An 18719-nucleotide genomic window follows, 5' to 3' on the forward strand; every position below is an offset into this window, starting at 1 on the left:
TTCTATAGGGAATGCTACCCTGGTGTGTTTGTTGTGGACTCGGGTATATTCCCTAATTGTTTCCGTTCGGGGCTGTAATCTGTAATTAAGCCTAACGAGTAATACTGTAAAATGACTAATTTTCGCTGGGTTTAAATTTCGCTGATTTACCATTTCAGGCACATTCAGTGTGTTTTAAATTCACGGTTTTATCATTTAGAATAATGTGTTCTATGCTAAATTTTACATATATTCACTGGATTTTAATTTAGCGCATTTTCCAGTCAGCGAAATAAGCAAAATTAAAACCCAGTGAATAATTAACCGCTTTACAGTAAATGAAATTTATTATCTCCACAGACTTTCTGGTAGATGTCATTAGGCAAACAAACGGGTTTATACACCCCTAATAGTTTATATTTTTATTTGTCCTTAAACAATTCCTTTGACATGCCTTGACCAATTTTGTTCAAAGTTGGCTATGTGCAATTTTGTGAACTGGCAGCCATATTGTTAGTCCCCATTCGGACAGTCCGAAAAAGGGGACTTACGAATTTACCTCTGTGTGTGCGTCCAGACCTATATCTTAGACATGCCTGGACCGATTACATTCAAACTTCATACCGGTACATAAATAATATTATACATTGCACATCAATTTGTTTCACAATCTGATTAAAGATTTTTGTGCTGAAAAATCATCAAAATCAAGCATTTCTGGTATTCCGGAACCATATCTTGACTGTTTACATATGTATCTTAATCAAACTTGGTACATACATTGGAAATCAAGGGACCTTGTCCGCTGAGCCTATGGAATGGGTTTCTGTCCTGCGTCCGTCTGTCTGTCTGTGCATGACTTCTTCTCAAAAACCGCCTTGATGAGTGCAGATGGTAATTTGTTCATGAGAAGTTGCTCTGCCAAAAATTATGCAAATTAGCCCCCCAAAAACTCTACTGTGGCGGTTCATAGTGAAAGCGCCATTTATAGTGTGGTGTTGGAATAACCATGTTTATGAATAAGTCTGTGTGTCCCTGTGTCGGATTGTACTCGTCTGTGTGGGCAGGTCGATTCTCCTGTTAAATCAACTAAATTCCTTCCAAAGACTGAACTAAAGTGGTTATGGATGTTGTGGAACTCTTGGGACAGAAGAAATCGTGTTTGCGCGGAATTTAGTGACTGGCAGAAGTCTTTTCCGAAAGTGGGTCGATCGCAGAGGTTGCAGTTTTCTGTTGCCATTGTGTTGAAAAAACCGTGGTTGAACCTAGCTGCAGTTCTGTAGCTCAGTTGGTTTCGATGTCTGTTATTTCGTTCGTCGTGGTGTTAACGTGAAACCATAGCTACAGTTCCATTCTTTCCGAGTTACCCTATTTTACCAAACTGAAATCAGGTCGGGTCATAACAGCCGTTTTTTAGCTCCGCTGTCGACTTTGTCAAGCGAAGCTTATCATATGAGTGATTGTCCGGCGTCGTCCGTCCGTGTCAATGTTTTACTTTTTCGACTTCTTCTTGAAATCTATAAGCCTGAATGCTTTGATACTTGGTGTATATGTACCTTGGGTAGACCTCTCTCAGATTTGAGAGCCCAATTGCTTTGATATTACATATATAGATACTACATATGGACCACTCTCAAATTTGTTCATTTCATGATATCTTCAATTTTGGTGAATATTTTGGTAAAAAGTGATATTTTCAACTTCTTGTTAAAAACCGCAAGTCCAATTGCTTATATATTACATGTATAGATACTACATATGGACCACTATCAAATTTGTTCATTTCATGATATCTTCAATTCTCTAATTTTGATGAATATTTTTGTAATTTTTGGTAAAAAGTGATATTTATTTATGGTTAAAAATTATATTTTTGAATTCTTGTTGAAAACAGCAAGTCCCATTGCATTGATACTATGCATATTGTTCATTTTCTAATGATATCATCTGTTCTTTAATTGAAATGTGCATTGCTAACAGCGGAGCTATCTCAGTCGAGAGGCTGCTTGTTAGGGGCCCAAGCCCAAAGGGCGAGGCCCCTATTCTTATTGTTCGGTTTTTTCTTCTTTCTTCTTCTTTCTTCCACAACTTCTTTCGTCAAGCCGTTTGAGAAAACTGCTGAACTGAATAGTCTGAAAATGCTCTCTACTGATAGTCCCTAATGTGAACTGGTGCAACATGCTTTCAGAATTTCGATTGGTCAATTAGTTTGGCAGCCATGTTGAAATGAAATAAAACCGGAAGTGGCTGTTTGACCACTTTCTGAGGGTCTAGGCGTCTAGATTTTTTTATGGTATATAGTACAACTCATGTGTAATAGATATCAGCAATAAAAACTTTAGCGGTCATGTGACTTTTCCCGCCATTTTGTTTTTCCTAAAAACGGCAAAAAACACTAAAAAATCTTCTTCATCAGAACCACCAAGCAGAATGCTATCATATGTAGTATTAAGCTTCTATATATGAATCCCATTTATGTTTGAAAAAATTATTACGATTGGTCAAGTGGTTTGGCCACCATTTTGGATTTCTTCTAAACAGGAAGTAGTATTTTACTCTGGCAACACTTGAGGGATTATTTTCAATTTTGCTTCATGGCATCTGTATATCAAACGCTTTCAGAAACCTAAGAAAGATTTCAGATCAGTCACATGGTTTGGCCGCCATCTTGGATTTTAAGCAAAATTGACCAAAAGTTTGGGCATTTGTTTCTCAGAGGTGATTCAACCAATCTACTAGATGTTTTTATATTTACCATGCCTGGCCTTAGCTCCATTTGAGAAAAATAATATTATTTTTGATCGGTCACGTGGTTTGGCCACCATCTTGGATTTTGTGAAAATAGAAATTATGCAACTACATGTTTTGTATTAGTCTGATTTCTTTCAAATTTTGTATGTGCATTTGTGTCATCAGATGCATCATTTTGCCCCAATAGCACACTGCTAGGCCACGTGGCTGGGCACCCATGGGGTGGGGGCTTCTAACCTCATTAATATGCATAACTGTTATAACTCAAGCACTGTTATAGTTAGGATGATGAATCCTGTGTTATTATGACAACGTTGAACAAGAGATTCGATTAAAATAACAAATGACCATATATGGTCATGTGAGCTCATTAATATGCATAACTGTCATATCTCAAACACTGTTGCAGTTAGGAAGTGGAATCCTGTGTTATTATGACAACATTGAACAAAAGATTTGATTAAAATAACAGATGACCATATATGGTCATGTGAGCTCATTAATATGCATAATCGTAAGATCTCAAACACTGTTGCAGTTAGGGTGATGAATCCTGTGTTATTATGACAAGAGTGAACAAGAGATTTGATTAAAATAACAGATGACCATATATGGTCATGAGAACTCATTAATATGCATAACCATTATCTCTCAAACACTGTTGTAGTTAGGATGATGGTTCCTGGGTTTTCAGGACAACAGTGAGCAATTGATTTCATTAAAATAACAGATGACCATATATGGTCATGTGAACTCAATAATATGCATAACCATTATATCTTAAACACTGTTTCAGTTAGGAAGATGAATCCTGTTTTATTATGACAACAGTGAACAAGAGATTTGATTAAAATAACAGATGACCATATATGGTCATGTGAACTCATTAATATGCATAGCAGTCATATCTAAAACACTGTCGCAGAGCAGGACATGTAACTAGTGTCATTATGAAGACATTGAATGAAAGATGTAACTGACATTAGAAATGGCTATATATGATTATGTAATCTCATTATTGTGCATAAGAACATGGCTAATTATATATCCTGAAAACTATATTTCGATTACCAAAGCAGATAAATACATGGTACAACTTCATTTTGACCTCATGTTACTGATAATAAGATCTATCTGATTGTTTAACATGTAACCTCATTAATTATGAAACAGAATCTTATCAGCTTGGGCCCCGGTGACGCCGCTTGCGGCTTTAATTTTTCATTATTTTCGCCTTAAGTTCCTACCTTTCTACTGTCGATGGGTCCCGAAACAATTTCATCAATTATTTTGAAGGCGATGGTCTGAAGTTGGTCGATTTCAAGACGAAAACCGCGGGAAAACTTCAACGAAATCCCTGTGTTTGCCGCCATCTTGAATAAGTCATCGTGAAGCCACGAGGCGTCATAGTTTTCCCATTCCATACGATTTTCGCCGTGAAATCAACCAATTTCAAATTTTATATATTCATTAAATGTCATGTCATGGATATACAGATGTAATGGTTTGACGATTCAATTCATGGTGGCCTGTTTTTGTGTTGAAAAATCTGGCATTCCAGATCTTGGTCGCTTATTGATAGATTTTGTTCATTAGTACATTATTGGTCTTTGATGCACGTCATTTTGTTTTTAAGATCAGATTTAAAATGACTGGTGTTTTGTTTCAATGAATGTGGAGCTATATCTCTGACATGCTTTGACTGACGTATTCAAAATGACTGATCGGTAATGATTTTGTTATAATGCTGTTCCAAAGTAATATCTCATTTGATAATCAGATACAAGATGACTGAATGTCAATCATCATAATCAAACATCAGCTTCTGGACTTGTATCTTTGATATGTTTATGCTCCAACTATATCATAAATAACTAACAGGGAATGCGCCATGCATGGCTTGTTGACTCCCATGTGCGAAGCACAAAATGGGAGTCTTTGCAGTTAGTGTGTGTGTATGTGTGTATGTGTGTCCGACTGTTCCACTGCTATCTCAAGAACCATACATCGGTTTTTGATGAAACTTGGTGCATAGATGCTCTGGGCCAATGCGCAGATTTGATTAGGTTTTGGTAAAAATCCATGCTCGTTAATTACCTAATTTGCATGATAATTAGCTAATTTTTAGCTGTTCTATGACTGTTCCACTGATATCTAAAGAACCACTCATTGGATTTTGATGAAACTTGGTACATAGATGCTCTGAACATATGCGCAGATTTGATTAGTTTTTGGTAAAAATCCGTGCATATTAATTACCTAATTTGCATGATAATTAGCTATTTTTTAGTGGTTCCATGACTGTTCCACTGATATCTAAACAACCACTCATTGGATTTTGATGAAACTTGGTACATAGATTTTCTGAACTAATGCTAGGTTTTGATTAGTTTTTGGTAATAATCCGTGGATACTAATTACCTAATTTGCATAATGATTAGTCAATTTTCGGTTTTTCCACTGATATCAAGTACTAATCATCACATTTCAATGAAACTTGGTACATAGATGTCATATGACACTGCACAGACCTGATAGTTTTTATGGTAATATCAGTACATGTAATTACCTAATTTGCATAATTAATTAATTTTCAGCTTTTGATATAAATAGTGAGCATTACATTTCAATGAAACTTGGTACTTACATACTCAAGGACTATGCAGAGATTGATTGTTTCGGATAAATATTTGTGCATAATTAGTTAATTTTCAGCTTTTCCACGGGTATCTCAAGTACTAATCATCGCATTTCAATGAAACTTGGTACATAGATCCTTTAGGACTATGCAGAAACCTGATTAGTTTCAGGGTAAATAATTTGCATAATTAATTTTCAGCTTTTCTACTGATATCTAAAGTACTACCGTAATCATCACATTTCAATCTATCTAAAATTGTGCAGAGACCCAATTAGTTTTTGGTAAATATTTGTGCATATTAATCACCTAATTTGCATAATTAACCAATTTACAATTTTCACATTGATATCTCAGGTACTACCGTAATCATCACATATCAATGAATGCTGTAGGACAATAGACAGACCTGGATAATTGTGGGTTAAAATCTGTACATATTAATTACCCAATTTGCATAATTAACCAATTTTAAGCTTTCACACTGATATCTAAAGTACTAATTTCCATTTTAATGATGCTCTAGGACAATGTACAAACCTAATTAGTTTGGGGTAAAACTCTGTTCATATTATTTCCCCAATTAGCATAATAATTCATAATTTTTTGGTTCTAATCACATTTCAATTAAACTTGGTACATAGAGTTTTTGTTACATTGCGCAGACCTCATTAGTTTTACAATCAAATCTGTTCATGTTAATTTTCTGATTTGCATAATTAGTTTTCAGCTAAGTAATTTAATGTGTCTCCAATACTCTCAGCACATGGGAGTTCTTTCTAAGCTTTCTTTGATTTTATTTTTTGTGTGTCTTTGATATTCCATTATCACTCTTTGATTGATTTTCTTTAAATTTAACCATGGCAAGAGTCTTAGTATTTACATGTACACTATCATGAATAAAAATCATCACAACATTCAATCTCTACAAATATATCTGTCACCACACGATCTTGTGCTTGTCGTTGATGCATCACAACCAAAACATTGCCTTGTTGCTGCTGAAAGCATACCCGATGTTTGTAGAAGAGTTAGTCATCAATACTACAAAGTGTTTTTGTTTATTTCCTCCCCTATAAATCAACAGAAATGTCAGCTTAGGTAACAGAGTTATTTCAGTTATACTTTAGGTGTTCTAACCACAAGGAACTCTGGAAAGGAGATGCACAGCATTTTAACATTCCCTGCTGTCACGTTATTCATAGTTATATTTCTCAGTCCTTCAGTTAATATGTCCCTGCTTTTCTACATCTTATACATAGCTATCTGGTGATGTCAGAGAGAGAAGATTTAGATGATGAATATGAAACAGAACATGATAAGAGAAGACGACAGGTATTTTGAAATCAATAGTCCCACAGTTTGCTGAAATGGTGACTACTGTATCCATCCATGCATTCAAAACGATTGCTTGGACATGCATCAACCAATGTGTTTGAAACTTGGTAAACAGTACATGTCATACTATGCACAAATATGGCCAACTGGTGATGTTTCAAGGCTTGTCTTGCTTATATACCTTTTTTTTTAACTCCATGCAGCTCTCATTAAAAGATCCTGTGCACTCGGTGTCTCTCAGAGACTTCACTATCAACAAGCTGTCAGCATGCCAACAGATCTATGGACAGGGAACGTTTGAAACCATGATGGAAACCGTCGATGTTGAGATTGTGCAACAGATGCAACAGTTTGTAAAATAAGAATATTCAACTCAAAGTGTCACAATTAATACGCCTGAAGTAACATCAGTCAGTGCTTTCATACAGTAGAAACTATGCCTTAATGAGCTAACGCTAGAAAACTGTGTAGTAACTGTTGATTTTGGTACACTCAATTTCATCAATGTTTTTATATCAGGTATTTATTATTTTAAAATGACCAATCATAACTTTGATGCATGGCAGTAGTTCAGCCAATTCTTGAATAAAAACTGCAATGACTCCTGGGTAATAGCCGTCTTGAATTTGAATGTAGCATAAGGGTCTGGGTCTTTTGAAATAAATGATTCATAAATTTTCATAAAACCATATTCGTTGCTTTTGTGAAATAGTGTATCAAGATCAGATACATGTTTCTCTGCCACTCATTGGGGTGGGATGACAACATTTGTACAGTTATCTTTCTTTCAAGTTATTTATTACTACATTGTTGTCTACTCACCATCCAAGTAAAAAGTTTAGCAGTAATGCATTTTTAGACCCTATGAACTATAGTGCAGGTGTTTTATTGTGTCATTTTGAGTGAAGCAATAAATTGCAGTTCAAGAGTTCAGGTATAAGCAAATACAAAGTTATGTTTTAATGATTGTTTTTCATGTTTTTATTATGTAAATTTAAGACTTGCATTTATTTTAATCTTGTTTCTTGCTGTTCTGAATTTTGACATTTCCCATTGCTGTTACCTGTGAATAAGAACCTTTATTTACTCATCAAACCCTGCTCTAAACAGTTGTTACATGCAAACACACTGCAGTTTTTTTCCACACACACAACAAATAAAACTGCCATAAACATTGAGTTTATTCAGGCATGATTCCGTAGTAATCTTTGTATTGGCAAGGTTTAAATCTCATTTCTATGGAAATATATGCTTATTGCATTAATGGCAAAAAAATTGACTTTTGTGAAGCTCTGACTCAAAGATGTGGTGACCTTCCAAAAAAATAAACACTGTTAAGTTAAAAAGTAATTAATGTTGGTTTATGAGTTGATACACCAAAAGGTAAGAAAAAGCTCCAATGATGAAGAATCAAGATGGCGGACTACATAATTTATTCTCACTGGAATTAATTTTTGCTGAAAATACATTTTGAGTATTTTGTATGGAATTTATTTTCACTGATTCCCTTCTATAATGCAACTGAAATGGTCACATGGGAAGGATTTATTTTGTGCTTGAGAATTTTAAGCAATGCGAACTTTGCACCCAGTACGACTTCAAATTAGAATTGCTGCAACTTCTTTAATAAAAACAAATGGTGCTAACATTCACATTTAATAATATTTTGTAAGTTAATGTCTCTTATTATATAAAGTATCACCTATTCTAATGTATTTTCAAATTCAATGAATTTGTTTTTTCTTGTAATCTTTCTTTTCTATGCCCATTTCATAAGACATGACAAAGCTACTCCATAGTCTTGCAGGTGAGAATAGTTATGTTCTATAATGATTAATTTTAGTGTAGATACAATGCAATCCTGTCAAACTCAATGGCTGATTGAACCACAATCTATGTACAAGGTGAAATGGTATTTTAGAGATCATGCATTGTGTCTTCTTACAAGTGGACAAGACAAGTGTTGCAGAATTCAAGAAAAAAGTGAAAGGAAAGAAACATACTTTTATTTGTTGAGGTGAACCATTTTCCTTGTATTATGAAGCCTATTATATTTTGCAATAAAAGTAGCCATACTGAAATGACAAGAGTTTCTTGCTCTATACATTTGCTGAGAGAACAGCTTCTCTTGTGGTGTTGTGTCATACTCTCCATTTTACAATACTGAAGACAAAAACAAATATGGGGTAATCAGCCAAAGTAGGCTAAAAAATAATACAATTGTATATTGTTAATGACATTTTGATTAATATTACTATGGTTTAAATGAGATTGTGTTTTTCCATTACATGTAATGGGAATTTAAGTCCCAGCAACACACAGACCATTATGAGCGGCTGCATTATCAGTCTGATTAGTTCTCACTTGTAACCTGAACTGAAATTAAATAAATAAATACAATGTTTCTTTCAATATGTATATTACATTTTTTTAAAAGTCAATAAAATTGTTATGCACTAAAAAAACTGAAGTTCATAACACTAACTCAGAAAGGAAAAAGAAGAATGATTTTAATTTTATAAATAATTGTTTCAGGTTATTTTGTTTTAGGATTTCTTCGTGGTCTACCTCTCCTTACTGCAGACTTTGGTTTACATGGTGGTCTGATGGGTTCTTCCAGAACTGGTGTTGGAGGCAAAGCATTACGGATTAACTTTTCAAAGTATGACTCTAGCGGTGGTTGTTTTGACAGTATGGTGTCAATTCTTGTATCAGATTCACTGATTAATGATTCATCAATAGAGTGATCAGATGTGCCCCCGCCTTGGACGATAAGATTATTATATTCACTGTCTGACAAAGTGTTGGTTAAGTACAGTGATTCCTCTGAGCTATTTGTTTTCTCCACCGACTGTACTATGCTATCATTAGTAGATGAATAATTGAATATGGTAGGCACTCTACGAAGACATGCTAATGGAGCTGCCTCCATCACACCATACATACTGTAACTGTTGTCACTACTCTTAGCATCATTTGATGAAGATTCATCATCTGACTGTGGAATGTCTGAATTTTCAATCTCTCCGTTGCTGATAATGACCCTCTGAGAGTATGGGAAAGCCGAGTTCATTTTGAATTGCAAAGACACTGGTTTTCCATCACACAATGCAGTGCGACTTCCATTAGACAATGCCCTCGTTGCTTCACCCATATCCAAATTGAGTTTTTCCAGCATTACACATGGTTCCATTGATGATGTCGTGTAGCTATCGTCTCCAGAATTAGGCTCATCTTCATGATCACTTCTTGACACATTAGGTGTCCTTTTTCTGCATTCTTCATTATCCTGGTTGTCCTCACTGTCACTCGTCAGATTTTTTCCTTCATCATCTACAGCCATGTATTCCAGCTCACTTACATTATCACTTGTGAAGGCCTTCTGTTGTAAAGTGTTGAGCTTTTGCAAGAGTTCCTTCTGTTTCTCTTTTAATCTCCGGGTATTCATTGTCACACTCACAGAGTCTAAGGAATCACTGCAACTAGTTTCAGATGTGTGCTCAGCTGACATGTGTGGAGAAGAAGGTATCTAGAAATAAAAGAACAGGAGAGTCCAAGACCAATAACTACAGTAGTCATTTCGTCCAACCTCCCACCCGCTTCTGCTTTTCAATCGTTTTTTTTTTTGCTTGCTTTTGCGACTGCTAGTTTAATTTGACCAGACAATTTCCGCTTTATTTTTTACAGCGAAAACCCGGAAATATCACAGCTAGCTTGCTCGCATTTAAAATTCAGCTCCCAACAAATTTCCAAGGTTCACATTGATTTATTGGGCGAGCGGTTGGTGTTTTCAATGAGCGAGCAAGAAAAAAAGGCGATTAAAATGCATTCTGTTTCCGGCCGGATGTCAGAAATTAGGCGATAAGCGGTTGATTAAAAAGTGGAAGGTTGGGATGAGTACTGTATTATTGTGATGGTATCGTATGCCTGATGAAACTATTGTTAAAGGGTGGTGGTCACTGCGCCATTATGGGTTCCATAGCAATGTATACAATGTAACATGCACTGAGGGTTGAAGACCACTCTTTAATTATTCCAGAATGCAACATGTACTGTTACTTTATGATTGTACAGCATTAAAATGATTCAAGTAGCTTTTCAAGCTTTGTTTCGAAGAATAGTAAACATTCTTTTCTTTTGCACCTGGGCATACTCTCAATCATACAAAGAGATGCCTAGTTTCTAATTGTTTCCAGTGGCAGATATCTTAATTATTATACCTTGTCATATAGCTGTCTGGATTTAGAAAATTCAGGTTTTTTCAATAAGTGTTTTGATTCACTTTGTAAAAGTGAAGCTAAGTTGGAATCAGAATGCTGGTTCTCTGGTTCTTTAGGTGATTGTGTTTTCATACTCTCTGTGAACTTGGATGGCACTCCATAAGCAGCCATGTAGGCACTGACAGCAGGTTTACAATAATTGTAGAAGGACACTTGTCTTTTCTGCTGTTTTGACCTTTTGGACGTCTCCAATGTTTCTTCAAGATTCCTTTTCCTGGAATACAATGTCATTAAAAACAAAACTTTAACACTAACATCATGCCTGTTACTGTCTTTGAAAGGGTAGCAGATCATGATTTGACCCAACAATAGAAATGAAATTACCAACCTTTGATTTTGATCGAGTCCATTATTGAGAGGTTTGAAGGCAAAGACACCAGTTTTTAAGTCAAATGTCTGGTATATGATGTACATAAGGTTATCTGCAAGGATGGTCTGTTCTTTCAATAAGTATCTAATCCTCTTTTTAATCTATAACGAGTTAGAATGATTATCATAAAACACTAACCATGTAGAAATAATAATCTTGACATAATCCTTGTCAAATCCGCAATGCAGTGGTTCTCATCTATCTGCAATATTATAAACTTTGATAATACTCAGAATGACATTTTAATATGTTTCAGTTTGTATTTGGAAATCTGTCTTTCTAATAAATATTGATACCTCAGATAGAAAACAACCACAACATATGGCTCACAATTTATATCATGCTGAGCCAGTAAATCCTGTCTCCCAATGATTATTTACAAAGCCCAATGCATACATACATATGTACATATGTAGCTGTATAAATTCAATAGCTTACCACGGGATATTTCAACATGCCTTCTGGAGTATCAGTGTCTATTTGATATAACAGTCCAATTAGATGTCTGAATACATCAGGGTTCTCAGCATACTCATTCTGTAATAGTTGCACAAGAGATTACGTAAATGACAGTTATGACCAAAATAAGTAATATTTGAATGATCGTGCATGCACTCCTATTGGAGGTTCACTTTTAATAGATCAAGTGCACAGTATATGTACTGGATTCTAATTTCTGCCATGAATTTTCAGACATTTCAATCATTCCTGATGCCTAAAATAGTCATAGACACCTACCTATTCAAGAGTATGATGTTTATTGTGACTAGTGTGAATGGGTACGCTTCGTTTCGGCAATGAGCTTATATCACTGTAAACAATGTTAAATTATTCTTCAACTGCTCATTTTGATTTAAAAAAAAACGTGTTTTCCAATCAAAATTCAAGCCAAAAGATCGTACTACAAAATCAGCAAATATCTTCTGTGTTGCGTTCATTAACATTAACATATTTGAATGAGCTATGGTAATTTGGACATGTTGGCATCATTCATCATTTTGATTGCTTAATTAGGGATTTGATCTATCAGGTCAAACACCGCCCCAGGTCAAAACATGGCGGCCATTATGGGTTGGCAGGTCGTACATTATTGTTTAAATAATCAACAATTGTGAAACTCAGCATGACCTGGCCGGATTGCGCTACCGTGATCATTTGCTACTAAGGAATGTGTTTGTTTTTATTTGAAACTTCTTTTTTAATTTTATTAGTAATGTAAGTAAATTCTCAAAGAAGTTTCAAATAAAAACGAACACATTCCTTAGTAGCAAATGATCACGGTAGCGCAATTTGGTCATTAATTTTAAAAATTAATTGTATTTGGCGTACCAGGTTGTTAATGTGATTTTTTTTGAAGAAAGTTGACTCTGGGTGACATAGTAATGAAATTTTACACAGTCTACTTTTTAATTCAGCAAGAAAAAGAAGGTATCAAATTTTAGATCTCCTGCAATAGTTTTTGTTTTGGATGGTACAACTGCCGGCGTTGAAAGTCAGCATAGGTGGATTCTTCAATGAAAATAGAAGTTCCCCAAAAAAATACGGACCCCCCCAGCTGTGAAAACGTCCAATTTACGGCAGAATCCGGTTCTATATTATTAATTTGGAAAAATTTATGTACACCTTTTGTATCAAGCATTTGTATTTTGCCATCAGGATACAAAAAAAAAAATAGTGTGATTTCCAAATATCTCAAAATTTAGCTTGAAGACATCGAATAAATTATTATTGATATGCATACTAATATTGTTAAAACATTGACATTTAATCAGCTTGATATATGATTTTGGCAAGATATTTTCTATTATATACAATGAGAGGTTAATCTACCATATACCTTGATCTCATTCATTACACTTAGAAAAGGCAATAACTGATAGCTTGACACCATGAACTCTGGAACAGAAATATACCTGTATATCACAACACATCTAAAAAAGATTAGCTAGCAACATAATATTCAGATGTAAAGGAGCAGTCCAACAAATAAATGTATAGCATCTTCTATTACGCGTGATGGAAAATAATCTTGTCACCAAAATGCAAGTTTACAGAACAAAGCATCTTTCATTACCATTATGGGCTTTACATGGTCTCAATAATTACTACAAACAGAACAAAATCAATTCAATGAAATTGTGTTTAATTCAGGTACTTGCCTTCATAGATTAAAAAATAACACAAAAAAGAAAGTGAGAATTGCATTTTTATAGAGTTAATTTTAAACGTCCAATAAATATATATTCCATTATAATTTTTTTGTAACAAGGCTGAACAAAATTGTTCAATGCATATCTAAATACCAGAAAAAACAAACATTTTTGCCCCAAATTGATCACATAATAATAAAGCCTTTATTGAAATCGTATCTTGTTCAGGATCTGGATTTTTAAAATACAATAAAGTTTCAGATGCATACAAAGTGGCAAGACAAAATGAAAACATAATAAAATGGGGAGAACAAGGAATGGGTAGAAAACAAAACAGAAAAGGTATCTTAATGAGTTATATCAATTATGAAGCAGCTGGTATTTTTTGTTTATGGGTGTCATTTCTTAAATTGAAGCACTCAAAGATACATACGAAAAATGGTGAATTTGTGGGTCTCAATTGTTCAAAAAGAATGGGTCTGGCTTCTATTAGGGATGCAGCTTCTTATACAGATTTTACGGTACTGTTGACTTGCATGAAATTGATTGCTATGTGATATTTGACGTTGTGGAAATACACTATGCAAAGGAAATACAAACACAATGTGACGCAATAAGACAAAGCATAAATGTGAGTCGCTATGCAATTGTAAAATAAAATTCTCTTTGTACTCACTGGCAGAGTAAAGTTGACTTAGATGATACCTCAATGCATCAGGTATGGCATTCCTTGTACAAACACTGGACGACATGATTTCACCTAGGAAAACAAATTGCAGTTCAACATCAATTTTAAAATTTTTTTTTTTTTACTTTATTCATCCAGAAAGGTTCCAAAGTTCGGGCTAAGTGTTGAACATTGAGTCACAGTTTGGACGTGGCTTTGCAAAAGTGTACACGGTTCCTATAATATGGCCATGGTTATTCTTGATGATCATAACTCTAACAATTCAGCATGTCTGCTAAGGACCTTCATATTTGTTTACTTTTTTCGCAGGCAGTGTCATAGCAGATATGCACAAAATTGTATATTAATTATATACATTTCTATATAGTTAGGGAGAAGAATGAAGTTGTTGGTATATTATATATGTAGTACTCTAAATAAATATGGAATTGTGTCTTTTATGATAACAGACCTACATCAGGGCATTATTATCACCACCTGGCAACCATCACAGTAAAAACAAAGGCCAGAAACAGTACTTTGGTATCGGCCATTTCACAATCAAGCGTACCATTTGCATTCGTGAAGTGTTACAAGCTCCTTGTATGAAACTTTTTTCTTTTTAGAATGGTAGTATCATACTCTGGAAAAGCCCCCTTGTTGACGATAAAAACAAAACAAAAATTGTGGAAATCGCTTAATATTTGGCGAAGATATTAATGAATTTAGCACCCCAAATTGGCTATTTTTGGCTGTTACGAGCAGCCACTTGCATTTTTTTTTAATTTTGAGAGAAAACACACACACATTATGAATAGATTACATCATTTATGCTATAAAAATCCTACATAAATGTTCCTTCTGAATCTCATGTAAAATGTCTTTTGATGTTTGAAGCTCACTATTAAGAGAAGTTTTGCAGTTTCTGTTCTCTATGACAACATTTGTAAAAAGCACCATTTGTTACGGTTTTTATACTTCTTATTCAGGCTTAACTAAACTCGTTCAGAATTACACCATTTATGCTATAAAAATAACAAATGTATCACTAATATGTAGCCCATGCTATGGACACAACTGGGAAGGCAGCATATCCTCACCAGGTAAATGGAAATACGAAAAGCATACATTGGTGTATACTTTCAGCCATCAAAGTCATGTATTTGTGTGTTCCACTTCTCATACTTAAATGCAGTATATGAACAAGATATACCATAAAAGGATGAAAAACTATGCCATAATTAATGCTCAAATGTAGTGTCCGTACCCCTGACATGTTGCATGCAACATTTTATACAAAGCTGAAGATTTAATTAGATTAGTATCATGTAGCATGTTCCAATGTGGTATGAAGAAAACAGAAACAGCACATTTTTTAAGTGCACAGTCATCTTAAAATATCTCAAGATGTATTCACCAACTTGTTTATAGTATAGCACACAAAGTCAAGGGTGGCATTATAAAATCATTTGGAATACGAACTAATGCTTTATTCGAAGCAACAAGGTGTGATGATTGTAAATAATGAAGCTTGGTATGAGCATTTGCTGCTTCAAATAGTATATGACACCCAGGGGGTACGAACACTACACAAACACATGCTGCATTGGGCCATTCCAGTTTATATCTGCAACCCCCTTGTTGATGTGGTCGGATATATATAAACTGGAATGGCCCATTAGGATATCTAATGTAGCCCCCAAAGTAACATATCTGGGCTGCCATATTATATAACATTTCAATGATACAACAAATAAAGTTAATTTTGTATGAAAATAAAATAGATTTTTAGTCCCTATTCGGATGTAGTCCGAAAATGGGAACTTATGTTTTAACCTTTGTGTGTTTGTGCGTGCATCCTGTATCTTAGATATGCCTGGACTAATCATAATAAAACTTCACACATACATCATACATAATATTATACATATGCACATCAATTTGTTTCACTATCTGATTCAAGATGGCCGAATGGCGGCCGTTTGTGTGCTAAATAATCATAAAAATCAGGCATTTATGAATGGATTTTGTTTAATTGTTCACTTGTGCCTGCACAAGTGTGAATTTGTAAAGACATGGAACCCTTGAGCTTGGTACATTTTAGGATTCTGGTTCTTCCGCTCTCAGCCAATCACAGCCTGTTTATTTCGACCAATCAGCTCACAGCTTGGTCAACCAATCAGCTTCTTTTCGCCAGCCAATCATAGCCAGCTTGTGCACACAGACTGTAACGTCCCTACTGCTTTTGTTTTCTTTTGTTCAGCAGTTTTCATTCATTGTTTTTTACGCGTCACTGCTCAAGCATTGTATTCTCTTCGCTCGTTATCCCACCACCATCCCCTTCGTTCCCCTCTTTTTTTTTTCTAGCTTCTTCCCACCAGCCTGAGCATTGGATTTCATCCTGACCCCCATTTCAAGGTCGGGCGGCCTCATACAGGTTTTCCCCCTCCTTCTTTTGGATCCCGAAATCTATTGCTCAGGGGGACACGTGCTGTCTTGGTGGGTAGAAGTGAGCCCCCTGCCCAATTTTGGAGTTTTTATGAACTGTATATTTTTAAATTGTAATTTTATTAGTTTTGTAGTTTGTGTATGTAAGTCGTTTTTGCTCAATAAACTTGTCTTTGTCTTTTACTTGTTTACCGTGTGGAGTGTCTTTACAAAACCTTGATGCACATTATTTTATTTTTCAGATCCAATTTCAAATGACCGACTGACGGCCATTTTGTTTTAATGTTTTGATTAGTGCCAGGAAGTGACCACTGTCCAATATCAACAACAATACAAATGCCAACATTTACAGAAACAGAGTTTAACATAAACAAAAACCTGCAAAATCACCCAGGAAGCTATAAATGGACGAAGTCAGCAACAGATATTTACAAGATATTTTTAAAAACAAAAGAAGGTGAACAAAAAAAAAGAAGAAGAAAGAAAAAACATGTAAAAAAAAAAGAAGAAAGAAAAAAAATGTAAATGAGATAACCCAAAAATTTCAAAATTTATTAGAAAACATTGCCAAAAAATGTAACATAAAAAAGACAAAACACAGAAAAAACATTAAGAAAAGTAAAGTAAAATGCACTGACTCAAACTGTATGAAAATGAAGAAACAACAAGAAACTCTTGCCAAGCACATACAACAGAGACCTTATGATGAAAACTTGAGAAAAGTATATCATGAAGAAAGAAAATTATTCAGAAAATATGTCAAAACACTTCAAAAGGAAAGATGGCAAATGATGAAACAAAAATTAGACAACCTAGATAATGAAGAAAATACAGTGAAATTTTGGGAGGTAATAAGACAATACACAAAGAGAAAACAAGACAGCATTGTGTCTGAAATACCATACAATGATTGGATAGACCATTTCCAGAATATCAGTCAAAATACTAGTACTTCAGAAAAGAGACAATCAAAAATACAGAAACAATTAAGGGAATTAGAAAATATGAATTTCCTAAATAATATGTTGAACGCTGAAATATCACTTAAAGAAATCAATGAAGCTTTGAAAAAGATAATCAAAGAAAGCTTAGAAAGAACTCCCATGTGCTGAGAGTATTGGAGACACATTAAATATAATTCGAAATTACTTAGCTGAAAAATAATTATGCAAATCAGAAAATTAAAATGACCAGATTTGAGTGTAAAACTAATGAGGTCTGCGCAATGTAACAGAAAATCTATGTCTCCAAGTTTAATTGAAATGTGATTAGAACCAAAAAATTATGAATTATTATGCTTATTAGGGAATTATTATTAATATGAACAGATTTTTACCCCAAACTAATTAGGTTTGTACATTGTCCTAGAGCATCTTTGTACTAAGTTTCATTGAAATGGAATAATTAGTACCGTGAAAACTCCAAAAATTCGACCGCCTATTTATTTGCCAGGTTTCGGTGTTTTATTTACCTCCAAATTTTCGACTCCACTAAAATTGCCGACTCATTCTTATTCGAAAATTGCGACCAGTTTTAGTTTTCCCCCAAACGAAAAAAAACCCCGATGTGAGCGTTCAAACGGGACCTTCCTCAAAGGCATGAATCCGGGTTTCTGATTGACTGAGAGATTTTTATTTTATTGGTAACGAAAATATATTCTAAATAAACGAAGTTTCAAATAAAAACGAACACAAAAATCTCGGCATGCTGCGTTTCTGAATTGTTGATTATTACTGTACTCAGTAGTGATTATAATAATGTACACAAAATAAATTTGTTGAATGGTTATGAAATACAAATAAAAGTCAACTTAGTTTCATCGTAAGCGAATGATTCCGGTCTCGTATAAACGTTTGATGCTGTAGGATATCTGCCATGTTCTCTTAGGTCAAATAGGTCAAATCGCTAATTAACCAATCAAAAAGCTGGATGATGCCAACGTGTTCAAATTACCATAGCTTATTTAAATATGTTAATGTTATTGAACGCAATGCGGAAGAGATTGATGTTGTAGTACGATATTTTGGCTTGGATTTTGATGCGAAAACGGCATGATTTTTTTTAAATAAAAAAATTAGTTGTTTTTAAAAAATAAACT

At 34.4% G+C, this 18719-nt stretch overlaps 2 protein-coding genes across 3 annotated transcripts in view; one reads left to right on the forward strand and one right to left on the reverse strand.

The window, feature by feature from the left end:
• Positions 1-8793, forward strand: part of LOC102802336 (importin-11-like) — a 133410-nt gene extending 124617 nt beyond the window's left edge. For both annotated transcript variants that reach the window (XR_014931363.1, XM_085506852.1), the window contains 2 exons: positions 6631-6703; positions 6910-8793. Coding sequence is in view for 1 of the 2 variants with exons in the window: in XM_085506852.1 (XP_085362978.1) it covers positions 6631-6703; positions 6910-7068 (232 nt within the window). In the remaining variant the exon portion in view is untranslated. The remainder of the gene's footprint in view (positions 1-6630; positions 6704-6909) is intronic.
• Positions 8691-18719, reverse strand: part of LOC102802464 (uncharacterized) — a 45659-nt gene continuing 35630 nt past the window's right edge. Inside the window, exons 2-7 of the mRNA XM_006813587.3 lie at positions 14183-14266; positions 13194-13252; positions 11795-11893; positions 11315-11457; positions 10927-11200; positions 8691-10235 (exon numbers count right to left, since the gene is read on the reverse strand). Of these exons, the coding sequence (XP_006813650.2) occupies positions 9243-10235; positions 10927-11200; positions 11315-11457; positions 11795-11893; positions 13194-13252; positions 14183-14266 (1652 nt within the window). The 3' untranslated portion in view covers positions 8691-9242. The remainder of the gene's footprint in view (positions 10236-10926; positions 11201-11314; positions 11458-11794; positions 11894-13193; positions 13253-14182; positions 14267-18719) is intronic.

The sequence above is a fragment of the Saccoglossus kowalevskii genome, chromosome 13, assembly GCF_978046115.1.
Source record: "Saccoglossus kowalevskii chromosome 13, keSacKowa6.1, whole genome shotgun sequence".
Classification (NCBI taxonomy): Eukaryota; Metazoa; Hemichordata; class Enteropneusta; family Harrimaniidae; genus Saccoglossus; species Saccoglossus kowalevskii.